At 45.7% G+C, this 14,669-nt stretch overlaps 1 protein-coding gene and 1 long non-coding RNA gene across 2 annotated transcripts in view; one reads left to right on the top strand and one right to left on the bottom strand.

Annotated features, from left to right (window-relative positions):
• The window catches only part of LOC135389810 (uncharacterized), a 173,601-nt gene that overhangs the window by 19,301 nt on the left and 139,631 nt on the right, over nucleotides 1–14,669 (bottom strand). The gene's annotated exons all lie outside the window — the stretch shown is intronic.
• On the top strand, nucleotides 6,344–11,743 carry LOC135389786 (endothelin-converting enzyme 2-like). The gene is made up of 3 exons (XM_064619817.1): nucleotides 6,344–6,486; nucleotides 7,805–7,988; nucleotides 9,479–11,743. The coding sequence occupies exons 1-3, from the start codon at nucleotides 6,344–6,346 to the stop codon at nucleotides 11,585–11,587; spliced, it is 2,436 nt and encodes an 811-aa protein (XP_064475887.1). The 3' UTR covers nucleotides 11,588–11,743.

Genomic DNA, 14,669 nt, shown 5'->3' with positions numbered 1-14,669 from the left:
TGTACGATTTTCAACTTCATATTTCACAGAGTGAACGCTTTAGTACAGGGGAACTAATTAAAAATGATCGTGGGCTTGTCAAAAATCATTTCATGGTCCCTTTAAGCCGTCGTTGTCCTTTCGGGTACATTGTTTGTTGATTCTGTTCAGCGAAGAAGCACTAGGTAGTTTCTGGCGTTATAGAGTGGACAGACCGCCAGCATGTACCGCAATTCGATCGAGTTGAAGGGTTGGTATAGTACGATAACCACCGGGGCTCCAGATTACGGGCACGTTCGCGGCTGAGGACAGCAGCAATGTGTGGGAGGTAGACATTCCTGCAAGAGCCATGTGTCGGAGGTGGCACGTCGCGCTGGTGGTAGAGCTTATCCTTGGTCCAATACTGTGCGAGAGCACACACACATGCACAGGTTGCTTGCCTGGCGTGTAAATCTGTTCAAAATCAGTCATCATTGTTATGTTATGCGACTGATGCGGTTGTATGCGTGTCCAAACCTAGGTTCCCGAGACAAATAAGAAGAAAAGATCAGAAAGAGAATGAAAGAAAAACGCGACGCGTGGAAATCTTACCTGCGGATTCACTTTTATAGGAAGCCAACTGATGTATGCGAAATAAAATTTTAAACCTATCGATCTCGAACGCACACTTTCTTCGGGTAATATGATCATGCAAAGGGATCTTCGTATGTGTCCAAAGATGCATACATTACACGAAAATCGAGCAATTTTAGTCGAGTGCGTCCATTTACCGACGGCCAAGCAGGTGGTCATAGCGCGAGATTTGGCTTCGGGGGGCTCGCCAAGTAAGTCGATTCACATCTTTGATCCTATCGATCTGGACAGAGTGCTTATCTGATATAGCGAGGCATATACGTTTGCCTATTAACCGCGCTATTCGAGAAAAAAAAAACGTTATCAGTGTCAATCCGTCATTGGCAGGAATCCTTTTGACGTTTCTGGTGATCAGCTTCTCAGAAACTGCTCAGAAGGGGGCTCCAACGTACGACTTATTTCCCTCCTTGAGGCCACGTCTTGCATCGACCGTCCTGCAGGACATCCACATCGACTCACAAGAATGGTGCCTCGCGTGTAGAACGATTTGAATCTTAATCGGTCAACCTTAATGATAGTCAGCTTCAGATATTCTGCTCACGAGATCTTACGAGATCGCTGTTGACAAGAAGAGTGGGTCAACACACACAAAAAGTTCTCGTTCTCATTAGACTTTTGTGCGTGTTGTCTTCTCGTGGTACCGTCCAGTCGGTGTAGTCATGCACATGGAAAGATAACAGAAACGGTATTATACCGGAAATAGTGAGTTTTACTATAGGGTACGCTGTCGCCATTGCGTACGTATAGGGGATGACGTGGTTCAAATGGGGTAGTTCTATTGAGAGCGTCGAACCGAAGGGAAACCGAAACCCGGAACTAACCGTAATTTTTAGCTGGAACTGAACCGGAAGTAAACCGTAATTTCTAGCGCCATCTTGGAGCTGAACTGGAACCGAAACGATCTAAAAACTTCGGTTATCGGTTCGGGATACCGGTTCTAGTTCGGGTTGGTGTGTGGTAGGGGGTGATTTGGGGATTCGAACGGTCTGCCTGCCTAGATTGGCGGCACGTTGCTCGGGAAAGGGATGAAATGGGGGTCGTGTTGGTCGAAAACAGAAATAAATGCATAAAAAAACGTAACTAAGAGTTTATCATTTTTAGTGTGGACCTCTAATTTTGTACCATATTAGAACCTCGAACCGATTCAGAGCCGGTTTACAGCCTCTGAACCGGTTAATCGGACCGATATATGTGAACTCCGGAGCTGAACCGGAACTGCCGCACCCGAAACAAGCCGAAAAACGTTTCGGTTCGACGCTCTGGTTCTAATACTTATGGTGACTTGCCAGTTGCAAGCGTGAGTAACGTTTGTGAAAGTCATGTTCATATATATTAGCTGCTCAAACAAACCACGTACCACAATTTCGAATAAATGCTGTCTGCTTTGTGCACGTATCCCGAAAGTCTTCCAGATGAATTTCAGAACCCATACGTATATAGATGCATGAAGTTTTGTGACAGTCTCAAAGCTTACCAAAGAAGAAGAGGGGAAGCAAGAAACGGTCATGCACGAGGTTATGAACGCCCTACTGCGCAGACTTTCAAATGGAATATAGAAGATTCCATATCATATGGTCATTTCTTACGTCTCGTTGACCCCCTGGCAGGACTTTACTATTGCCTGCCGTTGCAATAGAGCTGAAGAGTCACTCCTTCATCGTCTTCGAATGAATGTTGTACGGACACCCTCACTTCTGTATAAAATGCACCAGACGAACTCCCCCCAATAGACCTCTCCCTGTTTGTAAACAAATGACGTCATAGTGTTCGACAGCGCCACCGGTTTGGTAGAGCTGGACTATGCTTGAAGCTATGGGGCCAACAAGGTCGCGCCCCAAAGTCACGGTCTTGAGGGGATTACGATGATCCCTGAAAGGGACGCTACCTTCGGTTCTACTTTTCTTTCAATAAACCTCTACCCGAGAAACGTCATCATGACGTTGGTAGACACACCGAAACCAAAACAGATCGGAAGCGGAGGGCTGGGTTCCACGAATGGGCTCTTGTTCGCTGCCTCCTATTGAAAGAAAACTAGGACCGAAGGTCGCGTCCTTTTCAGAGACCATCGTAATCCCCTCAAGATCGTGGCTTTCGGGCGCGACCTTGTTCGCCACTAGCATTGAACGTAGTTCAACTCTACCGAACTCGTGGCGCTGTCGAACATTATGACGTCATTTGTTTACAAACAGGTAGAGGTCTATAGGAGGCAGCGAACAAGTGCTCATTCGTGGAAACCAGCTCTCCCATTCCGATCTGTTTCGGTCTGTCTACCAACGTCATGATGACGTTTCTCGGATAGAGGTTCATTGCACAACGTGTTGCGTGGAAGCCGACATTGAGCACTGTCTATTATCCTGCTAACCGATATCTCTCTCAACGACTCCTCCTCCAACACCACTTGCGACAACTTGGTTACCCCAACGTCTCTTTGGCCACTCTGCTGGGCCAGTTCTGCACAACCAGGGGGCGGTTACGTCTGCCCTCTTCAGCTTTCTTGATGCCTCCGTCATCTCGACAAGCCTCGAAGACCCCTCGCGTGCGTTGTTGTTGTTCTCGTTTCTCTTTTTTTTTTCTTTTTTTTTCCTTTTTTAGCAAGTCGGCTTACGCCGGACTAACCTTTCCTCTCTTTCTTTTTTTTTCAATAAACATATCCCCATCAGTACTGGGATGTGGAACCTCGTCAGGCTGTTTCGCCTTTCGTTCCAGAGTCGATCAATGAACGATGAGAGTAAACCGAATAAACGAGCAAAAAGAAAAGTAAAGGGAAACAGAAATCGTTATGTGAGCTTTTTTTATTATTATCACGTGTCACGTTTGCTACTGTTCGATGACAAAAGGCGCAAGAATGAAGAACAAAGGGTGGCGGAATGGACTTCCTGTCCCCGACAAGATTTTTTAAAAAAGTGTTTAACGCATACACTGGAGTTCCAAACATTCAAATTTGACGGCATGGTTTGTTGTTTTGCAAAGAAAGAAGGCACATCGCAATTCTTTCAGGTGCACGAATATTGTTTCACAAAAATTTCACAAGTCACATTTGTGTTACAAGTTTTTAGTTCGTGTTAGTACCAGTTTCTTACAAGTCACGTTTGTATTATTCATCAAAAACTGATTACATGCCACATGAAGGATGAAGAAAGAAACAAAGAAAGGATTCTGGGTCTGTGCTAGCACGCGCTGCGGTACCAGCGGTTGCATGTAAGATTAAACCCCCCTCTTCCTGCAGACCGACAAGCCAATCACCGCTCGTCGCTCCCGATCATCACTAAAACGAAGGCGAGAGCCAATCCCGCTCATCCGAGAGATGTTAGATGCAATCTAATTCATTACTTATTCCGGTGGAAGACACAATCTCACTTGGCTCGAATGGCTTTACCCGTATAGTTGGAATATAAATAAGAATATTACTGGGCACAACACAAAAGGAGCCACGGCTTTAGCAAAATGCCGACGCTCACCGGTTATTAATTAAAACTTTGAACGGTGGATTATGTGAGCGAGCATGTCTGTCATTTCGCCCGGTAGTTCAGTGGAACGTCTTTTTCTTTCTTTTTTTTTTCTTCTTTTCAGTCAGAAACACGGGTTGTACACCACGTTGTCGTGGCTTCATGACGGTATTTATGTACGCTATTGAAAGTTCGTTTCATGTTGAATTCTGTGCGAGGTGTTGCAGGCTACGACGTGATAACAGTACGGATTAGAATGTCACGTTACGAGAAGGCGGGTAATTAATCACCGCGGAAATCCGCTGTCGCGTTTCGAGGCCTTCGTCGTTCAACGTCGAGAAATTAGGAAAATAAAATTTCATTAATTTAAAGAAATCGACCCAGTTTCAAAGTTATGCCGCGTTGAAGTTCGAGTTAGTTTGTTGTGAAACCTTAATACCCTTTGTCGCGCACCACCGAATAAAGCGCAGCTTTAATAAAATGTTCGCGAACAAGTAATAACGAAAGAGCATGTACTTCGAATAGTTGGTGAAAGCTTACAAAATATATTCGCACTTCCTACCGCACAGTGTCCCCTGAAGTCGGCCAAGGACGCACACTAACCCCCGTCTCCCACTCCTTTCTGGTGTCCTCTGTCCGCATGTGTACGCCGCTTATAGCTACAGTTGCTTCGCGGCGCTAACACAGAATTTAAAAAAAAACACTTTCTACCCCTGAGTCTATATCCTTTATACGAGCTTATAGAAATCCGCATACAAATACCCGCCTGGTCATAGATAAAGGAAGGATGCGTACGTATAAATACGACAGTTATGCCAACAAATATAGTACTGACAAAGAATTGATTAAAACATCATTCCCTCGTTCTTTATAATACCTCAACACTGAAAATTAACTCACTACCATACGAGCCATACTCGCCATGAGACGCTATGAAAGTGTTAAACACATCCATCAATCCCTAAAAAGTACTACTAGTAAGAAAATACACACCTTCTCACGCCAAAACTTATATGGAAAACCCTACGAGATCAAGGAAATATGCCACACATTACGTCTACATACAAGTCGAACACTGCATATACTCGAACTAGCCATCAGAATCTTCTTGTAATACCAAGATGAGGGTAAATTACCGGGGGTTTTCAATTTACCCACTCTGCGGCCAAGGCTTGGAACTGACTACCACTTACGATTCACTTCTTTCAAAACAGCACTGCATAGTCTCATTCATAATGTGTAAGTTCATATCTGTAAAATGTACAGTGTGTACCCAAGCAGCACAGCATCATGGCCTAAGATTGGGCCGACATCGCCAATATTGGCCCAACATGCTGTGCTGCTTGTGGTAGTAAGGGCATAGCTTCACATTTCTCACGTGTCCATTCTAATTGTCGTAACTTTATCATAAGTCAACAACGTTAAGAACTAAGTCGCTTCATAGTATTTGTTAAGAATTTCAAGTCCCCATATTATAGTGTCCTAACTATATGGGACCTCTTCATGTAGGTTCTCTTCGTTCCTGTCAAAATCGCCGGACGAACAATAATTCCCGAGCCCCAGAAACGAAAAAAGAAAAGGAGGGGAGAGAAACCTTCACCGCAATGACCGAGCTTTTTTAGTACTAAACAAACTCTTCTAGAAGACATGTACCTGACGCTGCTACGAAACCGCTAACGTGCATCCATAAAAAAAAAAAGAAAAAAAAGAAAAACAAGACCATCCTCGGAGCATTAGATGACGGTGTTGTCCTGAGCAAGTCGTGGATATTCACCGAGCGCAACAACAAGAGTAAGCCAAGCACGCTCAGGTGTGGCTCTGGCCAAGAAAGAAAACAAAAAAAATCGAATCCGGCCCGAGGGACGCTTGGGTGCACGTGGAGCATAATTGCCAAAGCGAGCCACAGGGACCATAGCTCACCCAATGGAGGTCAAGGCAGGGGTCGGCCCTAACCTAAAATTATTTCTTCCGTGCCGCCCCCACCTCCGGAATGGAAGACGCGTTTCTGTGCCATTGTGAGGCCCAGATGACGACATAGATTGTTTTTTTTGTTTTTTGTTGTTTTTTTTCTGCTCGGACCGTGCATCAATTCTTGCACCAGTGGTCACGACTTTTCGGGGGGCACGTGATACGGTTTTCACCGTTTAATCGCGGAAAGTGGCGAGGCGAGGACTTAGAAAAGGAAGTCGGTGGTATAGCGGCTGCTGGGTGGGTGGAAGAACTCGCTAAATTTTGAACGGCTTGTTTCTGCTTTCTGAGAAAGCGTAAAGCTGCAATCTGACAAAATGTATCTATTCGATAGCCTGAGACCTCAGTTCACGTCACAATTATCGTCCAAATTGCGCTCACTAGTTGATGGGAACATTCAAGTTGAACGTTACGGGCAACACAGTGACGAAGGCGCCACCAACTGCGCATTGCTCTTCAAGTATGGCGGCAAAACTATATTGCATGCGCGTAACACTGGGTCTAAAACAAAATAAGTCGGCTACGTAGCCATCAGGAGCAGCGCAAGTCGGTCGGGAACATAGATCACTATGTTGCTCCACAAATTGGGGAGTATCTCCCCACCATACGTCGCCCCAAGCCGTTTTCCCGTAATTTCTTTAGCAAATTAAAAATATTTAGCATTCCTTGTCGCACGTATAACCTGTGGTACTGGGTTCACAAGCAACCAGCCGTTACACCTAACCTGTACGTTTTACGGTATGTACATTTAAAAGAAGCTCGCTTTGAAGCGCGTTGTTTGGCCACGGCTAAAGAAAGTAACTTCTCTTCCTCAACTTGGTAATACGGGAGGGACCAAAGAGCTCTGCATTGCCGATTTTTACCGCCTTCAATAATAGCAATTAAAAAAAAGAAGATAGACGTGGTGGGCCACTTACACATTTAATCGATTACCACGAATTTACGGGTCTAAAAAAACATGGTCGATCCATTAGTGAATCCGACGGAAATGCGTCAGCATTAAAACTTGAGAGAAACTCTTCTTCACAACGCTACACAACCCTTCACACGACCCTAGACAACACTAACGCGCACGCAAGGCAGCATTCGCAGTCAAAACGAGCCTTTCGGGCTTCCTCCAATTTAGCTTGGCGACGCCGTCTCGCAGCGTCAACCTTTCTTACGCTGCCGCTTTCGTGCACCCATGGCGCGCCCACGCAAATACGTCGGAACCAGTCGACCACCACAGCTGCACGCTGCACTGCCTAGCACTGCCGACGCGCCGTCACCACATCGCGCCCTTTCCTTCCCTCTCCACTCACAGTGCATGCGCGCCGCGCAGTGGCTACAGACAGACCACGCCATGATTCTTGGCAAATTTAGACGGCATTTCCCAAGTACGTTCTTACACGTGCCCTGAACTTTGTATTCTATATCCTACGTCTGTCTTTGTCTATCCATATCGTTCTGTGACACTTCGTTTGACAGTGGAGCCAACAGAATACCTTTCACGCGGCTGCGATTTGATAATGCCGCCGTCTGTATAAAAGCGCAGATGTTTTATTCTCCATTCTGGTGGTGGTGTTCGTGTTGGTGAGAGGGCACGCCGTTGTCGGCCTCACGGAGGTGGGCAACGTCACGACTGGCGCCCTGGGGGAATGTGCGCCCAGGGCCGACTTCTAAGGGAACTGCGCCGACATACCCATTCTGGTGGAAGCTACGTGAACGGCGCAGTGACCAACCGAAGAGCGCAAAGGAAGAAGTAGAAACCTGGACTCACGCGCTCTCATTCCATTTAGCATAGTCGAAGAAGATAGTCTCCGTGAAACGAAGAAGAAGAAGGTAATCGTAGTCGTCACAGTCGAAGAACGGCCACTTATCAAACTCATCCAGACGGACATTATGGAAGCCCAGTCGAAGAAAGTAACCCGTCCAGGACCAGGTCGCGATTTGCAGGAGAAGCAGCCAACTTTCAGCGTGAATGTAAGCTCACTTCAACATGTAGACCTTCTGACTGTTTTACGATCTCTTGGTACTCCGTAGTATCCCCGTATATTAGCCGAGGCAACACAACATTGAAGGACAAACACACAACACCTAAGCTTCGCAAAGTCCAGTTACATAGTTCAGTGCAATAACTGCACCAGCAGTGAGTGACAGTGACTGTAGCATGACGCAACTCGTAGCATCTTTGATCGGAAATCTGACATAGGTTGTCAGTTTGAGTCCCACTACTGGTATCTTTTCACCAACTGCCATTATTTAATAGTCGTTGTACAGACAGACTTCCGCTGCCGCAGAGTGAAGAAGTTACGGCAGGAAACCCTACAAAAAAATCGTCGATATCAGGCACTGCGTAACAAAATAAATACGGCCACGCAAACTTTCGTCTTCATGCATTTCCTATGCGCCGTACAGACGTAAACACTCCAGTTTGTCGATAGTTGTTTGTAGCTTCCGCATGGGGCGCTAGTGACGTTGAATCCACATGTGTACGCTCCTGAACCGTCAACTGGCGCACAGCAAGGCACAAAGGATACAAAATACGACAGAAACAAATGGAACACGAACAAATATAATAACAGGAATAATATAGTCCAATGAAACTGTATAGAGACACACAATGAATTAAATAAAAACGTTAGAAGGGCGGCTAAAAGTGTCGTTCTCGCAACAAAGCAATCGCAAACAGACTCTCGTCTGATAAGAGAAGAAGCAGAAATGTTTCGCCAGGAAGCGGCATACGAACCGCAACATGTGCAGAAAACATCTTAAACAAATCGTATCAAGCTTCGTTAAACGTAAATCTCAATGAGTACCACGGGTACGTACCGTGCACAACAGAAATACGCGCCCACATGAGTTTGTTTCGGATTCAACGTCACTAGCGCCCCATGCGGAAGCTACAAACAACTATCGAGAGACTGGCGCGTTTACGTCGGCATAGCGCATAGGAAATGCATGAAGACGAAAGTTTGCGTGGCCGTATCTATTTTGTTACGCAGTGCCTGATATCGACGATTTTTTTTGTAGGGTTTCCTGCCGTAACTTCTTCACTCTGCGGCAGCGGAAGTCTGTCTGTCAAGTAGGTATCGCGCTACACGCGAAAATGTGACTGACCTTTTATAGCATACACCCTGTACTCTTACGCTAATCCCGAGCTGCCACTATCTTTTAGCGCCCGCTGACCTTCGTTGGGAGTTCATCAGAAATTGCGACTTCATGCTTTGCGTATGTCGACCATCACAAATACCGATTCCACACAGCAGTACGTAAAAACAACGCCCAACTGGATTTTACTTTGGACGTTCCGCTGGTAGGGTCTGCTATGTCCTCTATTCGTGTCGCTTTGTTGTACACGTTCAGTGCTTTTTCACTGCGGCGCGTAAATTCCGATATAGCGAAGCAGTATACAAGCCGTTACGTAATCCTTTGCACTCAGACGATTAACCACTCACTCACTCGCTTTACAGAACCCACATTCCATGGAACCCAGAAAACCTCCCTCCAGCCGCACAGTCGTCTTTACGCTGAGCGTAATCTTCGTTGCTTTAGTGATCGCTCTGCCTATTGTGCTCCATTACATCATCAAAGGAGGCGGTCAACACCGAGACCAACACCTGCACTACTGCGAGACCCAGGACTGCATAAATCACGCACGTATGCTCAATGGCAGTATGAATGCTTCGGTGAGACTCTGCAACGATTTCGCCAGCTTCGTCTGCGGCAACAATCAGAACCAGGCCATTGATCAAGTCCTGCGCCAAAGATCCGTCCTCTCAACCCTGCGACGTCTCGGGAGTCCTCCGTCAATTCACAGCGCTGCCATCGCGAAAGCTAGGGCGTTCTTTGAATCATGCTCCAAGAGGAATGTGTCCGGTGCCAAGAGTGCAGGCCTTGAAGCCTTCAAGAATTTCATGCTATCTATGAACCTTTCTTGGCCAGATCCTCCTCAGACGACCGGCGATCTGAATGCAACGTACGCTCTCGACGTCCTGCTGAGCATCGCCATGAACTGGCAGATCTGCATATGGATGCAAGCGCAATTTTATTTCACTTCCGGCAAACACCAAACGAAGGTCATTCTCATCAGCAGGTGCAATCACCGTGAACTATCGCCGTCAATGCGCGATCATGACTATGAGGCGTACGTCAACAGGTTCTGCAAGCTGTTCTTCACTGGGCAAGGGCCCTGCATCGCGAACCTCGCCGAATTTCGTCGCGACGAGGACCTCGTGAGGAACTACACGACTGGTCGACGTCCGCTTCGGAACACTTTTCAGTTCTTTCTCTCCGATATCGACACGCTGACTCCTTCGATTCCAACGAATACCTGGGTTGAACTTCTGAACAAGATTCTCGATCCTCCGATCAAGTTCACGAATTACGTGGTTCTTGCGAAAGGCCCTACCATTCTGTCCGCGGTGGAAAACATCATCTCTAAACTGCCTCTTCAACGCATTTTAACTCAGATAAGTTGGGAATTCATTCAAAGATACGCCTGGGTTGCCATTCCTGAAGCCGCAGCCATCACTCTAGGTTCGATGAGCGACCCTAACCAAGTATCCGCTCATTGTCTTGCGGCTGTTGAAGAGACAATGGGACTCCTGCTTCGTGCCGAAGAGATTTACACTCATTACAGCAGAGAAGAAAGAAAAGCGATAACACAGATCATAGAGGGCGTGAAGAACGCCACTTTGCAATATTTGGAAAACTCTGGCTGGATAATGCAAGAGAAAATTGTGACCGCCATCGTTAGACTGAGCAGCATGCAACAAAGCGTGTGGCCGCCAGACGAGTTCTTCGACGTCAAAGAACTCGACAATCTCTATTCCACGTTCCCCGACATGAAAGACGACTTCTTTACCAACTGGATCAACTCCCACAAGGCTCTGGCAGCGGTGATGCGGGAAACAAGTTTCTCTACTGGCCAACTGTACGTCCAACGATACGACAGCGCCTTCGGCCTGTTCTCCTACATGAACTACATAAACGTCATGGACGTGTCTTTAGTTGCCTTGCAGAACCCTCTGTATTACCGTCTAGGAACGGCTGCCATAAACTACGGTGGACTGGGTGCCATGTACGCGTTGGAGTTTCTAAAAGGACTTTACGGCACACCTGGCGTAACGGAAGAGGTCGGGGAAGACTCTCTGCTCGATTGGATCTTCAAGTTCAACGAGACTGTGCCCGTCGTCCGGAATGCCCCGATCTGCTTCCTAGAGAATGGCGAAGCGTTTCGCATGAAGTTCCCAACGCTACCAGCGCTCCAAGTGGCCCACAAGGCGTTTAAGGCGGTACAGAAGCACACCGTAGATGATCCCGAGTCCGATCTCAGGCTGAGGCTTCTCGGTGACTTTACAGCGGATGGTATTTTCTTCCTGTCTTTCTGTCACGCCTTCTGTGGTCACCAGGAGCTGTGTAACCTGGCGGTGTCGAACTCTGAAGCTTTTTCGAAGACCTTTCTTTGTCCCGCAGGAACTGCCGTTAATCCTGAGAGCAAGTGTTCCTTTTTCTCTGAGTCCACACTATTTCAGGACATAGCGATATTCAACAGGAGGACCAGTTGGCATCGCTCCTGAAGCATCCGACTAAATAGGGCAGATAAAAACTGAAACGGTTTTGTGCAAGTTCAGTGAAGACATTCACTTGCGTAGCAGCGCTGCTTGCGTGGAGGGGAATAATTCCTTATAGCTTTTTCGTTCAGTAAATGATTGCTTCGGCATTGCGGCTCTTCACTCCTGCGTTCCTTACAATTATTTCAATTCCAATTTATTTGCATTACTATACTGTAATGCAGGAGGCGGCCAAAAAGCAACAAATGTCGCTTGACGAGGACGCGGCCCCTTAGAAACCCGGTGCAGATGCAACAAATAAATGTATAATCAAAATAAATATATAATCAAAATAACTAAAAACATTAAATAGCAAATAATGCAAGCTCTCAACGAATCTCTTCAATATCTATACCTTCGCGCGTTAAGAGAAGCGACTGTCTTGCATAGTTGGAGGGGGAACTGGGAACTTTCCAAGACAAAGCTTTTCTTGTTCCCTGAGTATTCTGTTGTAGTTGGAACACAACATTAAGTTTTAGTTTTTACAAGTGTAGGTAAGGGGATAGGTATGAAAATCGTGAACTTTGATAATATGAAGGTCAATGACTATGGTAGCAGTGCGAGACATAGAAGGCGCATCTGCTATAAATCTCATAGCTCGCGTTTGTTGAAGAAACAGTCTTGTTAGTTACTTTTTGTTTGTTGTGGTGCTCCACACAAGGTGGCAGTAAGAGATTGGTCACTATTAACGATTTATAAATGAGTAACTTAACATGCCGAGGAAAAATCTATATACTTAAGATACCAGTTGCTTTTACAATCTTTTAAGAAAATGTATGTGATTGTCGTGCGATAAGTTGTCTGAAAAGAATATTCCGAGTATCTTCACTGTATTTACAATTTCCATTATCTGGCCAGCTAGTGAAACCATTAGAAGATCAACGACGGGTTTGTTTTTCGGCTTATATACTATTGCTTTAGTTTTATTTACATTTGTTGCTAATCTGTTCCACAGACCATAGTGCTATTTCGGAAAGAGCCATGTTAGCATTGATAACAAGAATATGAATATTTTTTTTCTGACATAAACAGACTAGGTATCGTCAGAATAGATGTAAAATTGACCACCCTGTAATACGTTAACAATATCATTCACATAAATATTAGGCAACAACTGGCACGACGTACTGCCCTGGGGTAAAACTGCTATTTAGGCACACTCTTCTAATGAAAGGGATCTCGTGCTTCCAGTGTCCCAATTGGTCCTCTCATTTCACTATGTACACCCCGTAGATTACTGATAACGATATACGTATAGACCAGGGGTGCTAGACTCGTCGTTTGACGAGTCTAGCACCCCAGAAGCGTATTTGTTCATCGGGATTCGCCAGTGAGACAAAGCTGAATACAAATCTTCAAACTTACTTTTTTTGGTGCAACTGAATTAATGCTGTTCTTTGCCTTTTTACCAGATATGCAAGAAAACATTTTACGAGATCAAAGGGGCGTTGCGATTTTGTTTGTTTCCAGGTTAAGAACAAGGGAGCAGTCTATGAAAAGTGATTTTGCCCTTTCGTAAAAAAATGAGCGCCAGCAGCGCAATTAGAACATTCGCGAAATAAAATAACTAAACGGGATTTCTTCCTTCGTCGTTTCCTTTTTCTCTTTCTTTCAGTTTCTCACAAAGGCGCCGAAGAACAAGAAACCGAAAAAAACACCAGGAAAACCACCTCGAGTTGAAGTGAATGCATTGGAACAAATGCTCTTTGTAACAATATGACTAGTTTAGCTTTGTGCATTCAGTGTGGCCAGCGTGTGTTGCTTCGTCATCCTGTAAGTCGGTGGTGTTGCGCCCAGTACTGTAGGGAATTTCAGAATAATACGTATAGGGTTGTAAGGTTGGGGAAAACTCGGATGGAAACTAACTACGCTCTGAATTCGGTTGCAGCACGCTTATCTTTTCGTCTTCACGGGTAGTAGAACGAAACAACATATCCATCGGTGCCCCCTTTTTAGAACTTTTTTTTTTTTTCATTCTGGTGTTAGCACCGCGAAGCAGGTATGGTTACGAGCGGTGTATAGAGACGAGGACAGACCATGCGGCCAATTAATTAGTTAATTTGCCGCGGCCGGGTTCGAACACGTAACGTTGGGATCAATATGCTGACACGTTGCCAACTGAGTCACCGAGGTCGGCAACACTGTACAACAGAATGGAACAGCATTTTTCGACAACTTCTCCAAAGCGAAGCGCCCTAGATATCCTTCGTCGATGACGAAAACTTCACCCAATGAACCGTACAATTCAAGCTCAAACAGCATCAACAAAGCCTTCTTCCTGAGTCACTCTTCCGAGCATATGGTTTACAATATGACAGGAAGACATCAGCCCTTCAAGAAAAACAAACTTTCTTTAAAAAGCGAGAAAGCAACAAAATTGCCGAAGGTTATTCTTCGTCCGTTTTCGGAGCCTGCGAAAAAAAATGAGAAGAGAAAAAGGACTGTGTTGGCAACCGTGGCGGTTCCTTGACAATGACGGACGACTGGCGTTTCTGGCTCGGACGCAGAAGACGTTGCAAACAATGGAAGAGAGGCTGCCATCTATGGATGGTAATATATAACGAGGAAGAAAAGCGAAATGAGCGAACACTACCCCAAACTCTGACCCAGAAGTGGTGTTTCTCTTCCTTTGCTCCTTCTCATGTGCGTATGTGGAATGTTTTGGGGCAACTCGCCGGCCAAAAGTCTGCAAGAGAAAAGCAATGCTGCCGGCTGTGTGGAAGAAATTGATTTCCTTCTGCAGCGAAGAAAAGCCCTATACGTCGCAATATTGTCGCTTTACTTTTTTTTATTTTGCGGTTAGTATATAGTATTTATACGCGAAGGGCAGGGCGAATCCGTTCTCAAGTCAGTGACGTCATAATGCTCTATAGTGCACCTTCTACTATGCTCGCATCCTATACGTCACACCGGCATAGGTCAAGTCCCTTACCTACCACTGATTCCCAAGAAGATAGAAGACACGATGTTGTACCTCGATGTTATGTATACGTTTAAATAAAAATGCGAGGTGGTGTTGTGATGACGTCGCGAGATGACGTCACGAAAG

This window comes from Ornithodoros turicata, chromosome 3, assembly GCF_037126465.1.
Source record: "Ornithodoros turicata isolate Travis chromosome 3, ASM3712646v1, whole genome shotgun sequence".
NCBI lineage: Eukaryota > Metazoa > Arthropoda > Arachnida > Ixodida > Argasidae > Ornithodoros > Ornithodoros turicata.
Note: the sequence above shows the minus strand (reverse complement) of the source record. Positions and strands in the feature narration are given on the sequence as shown.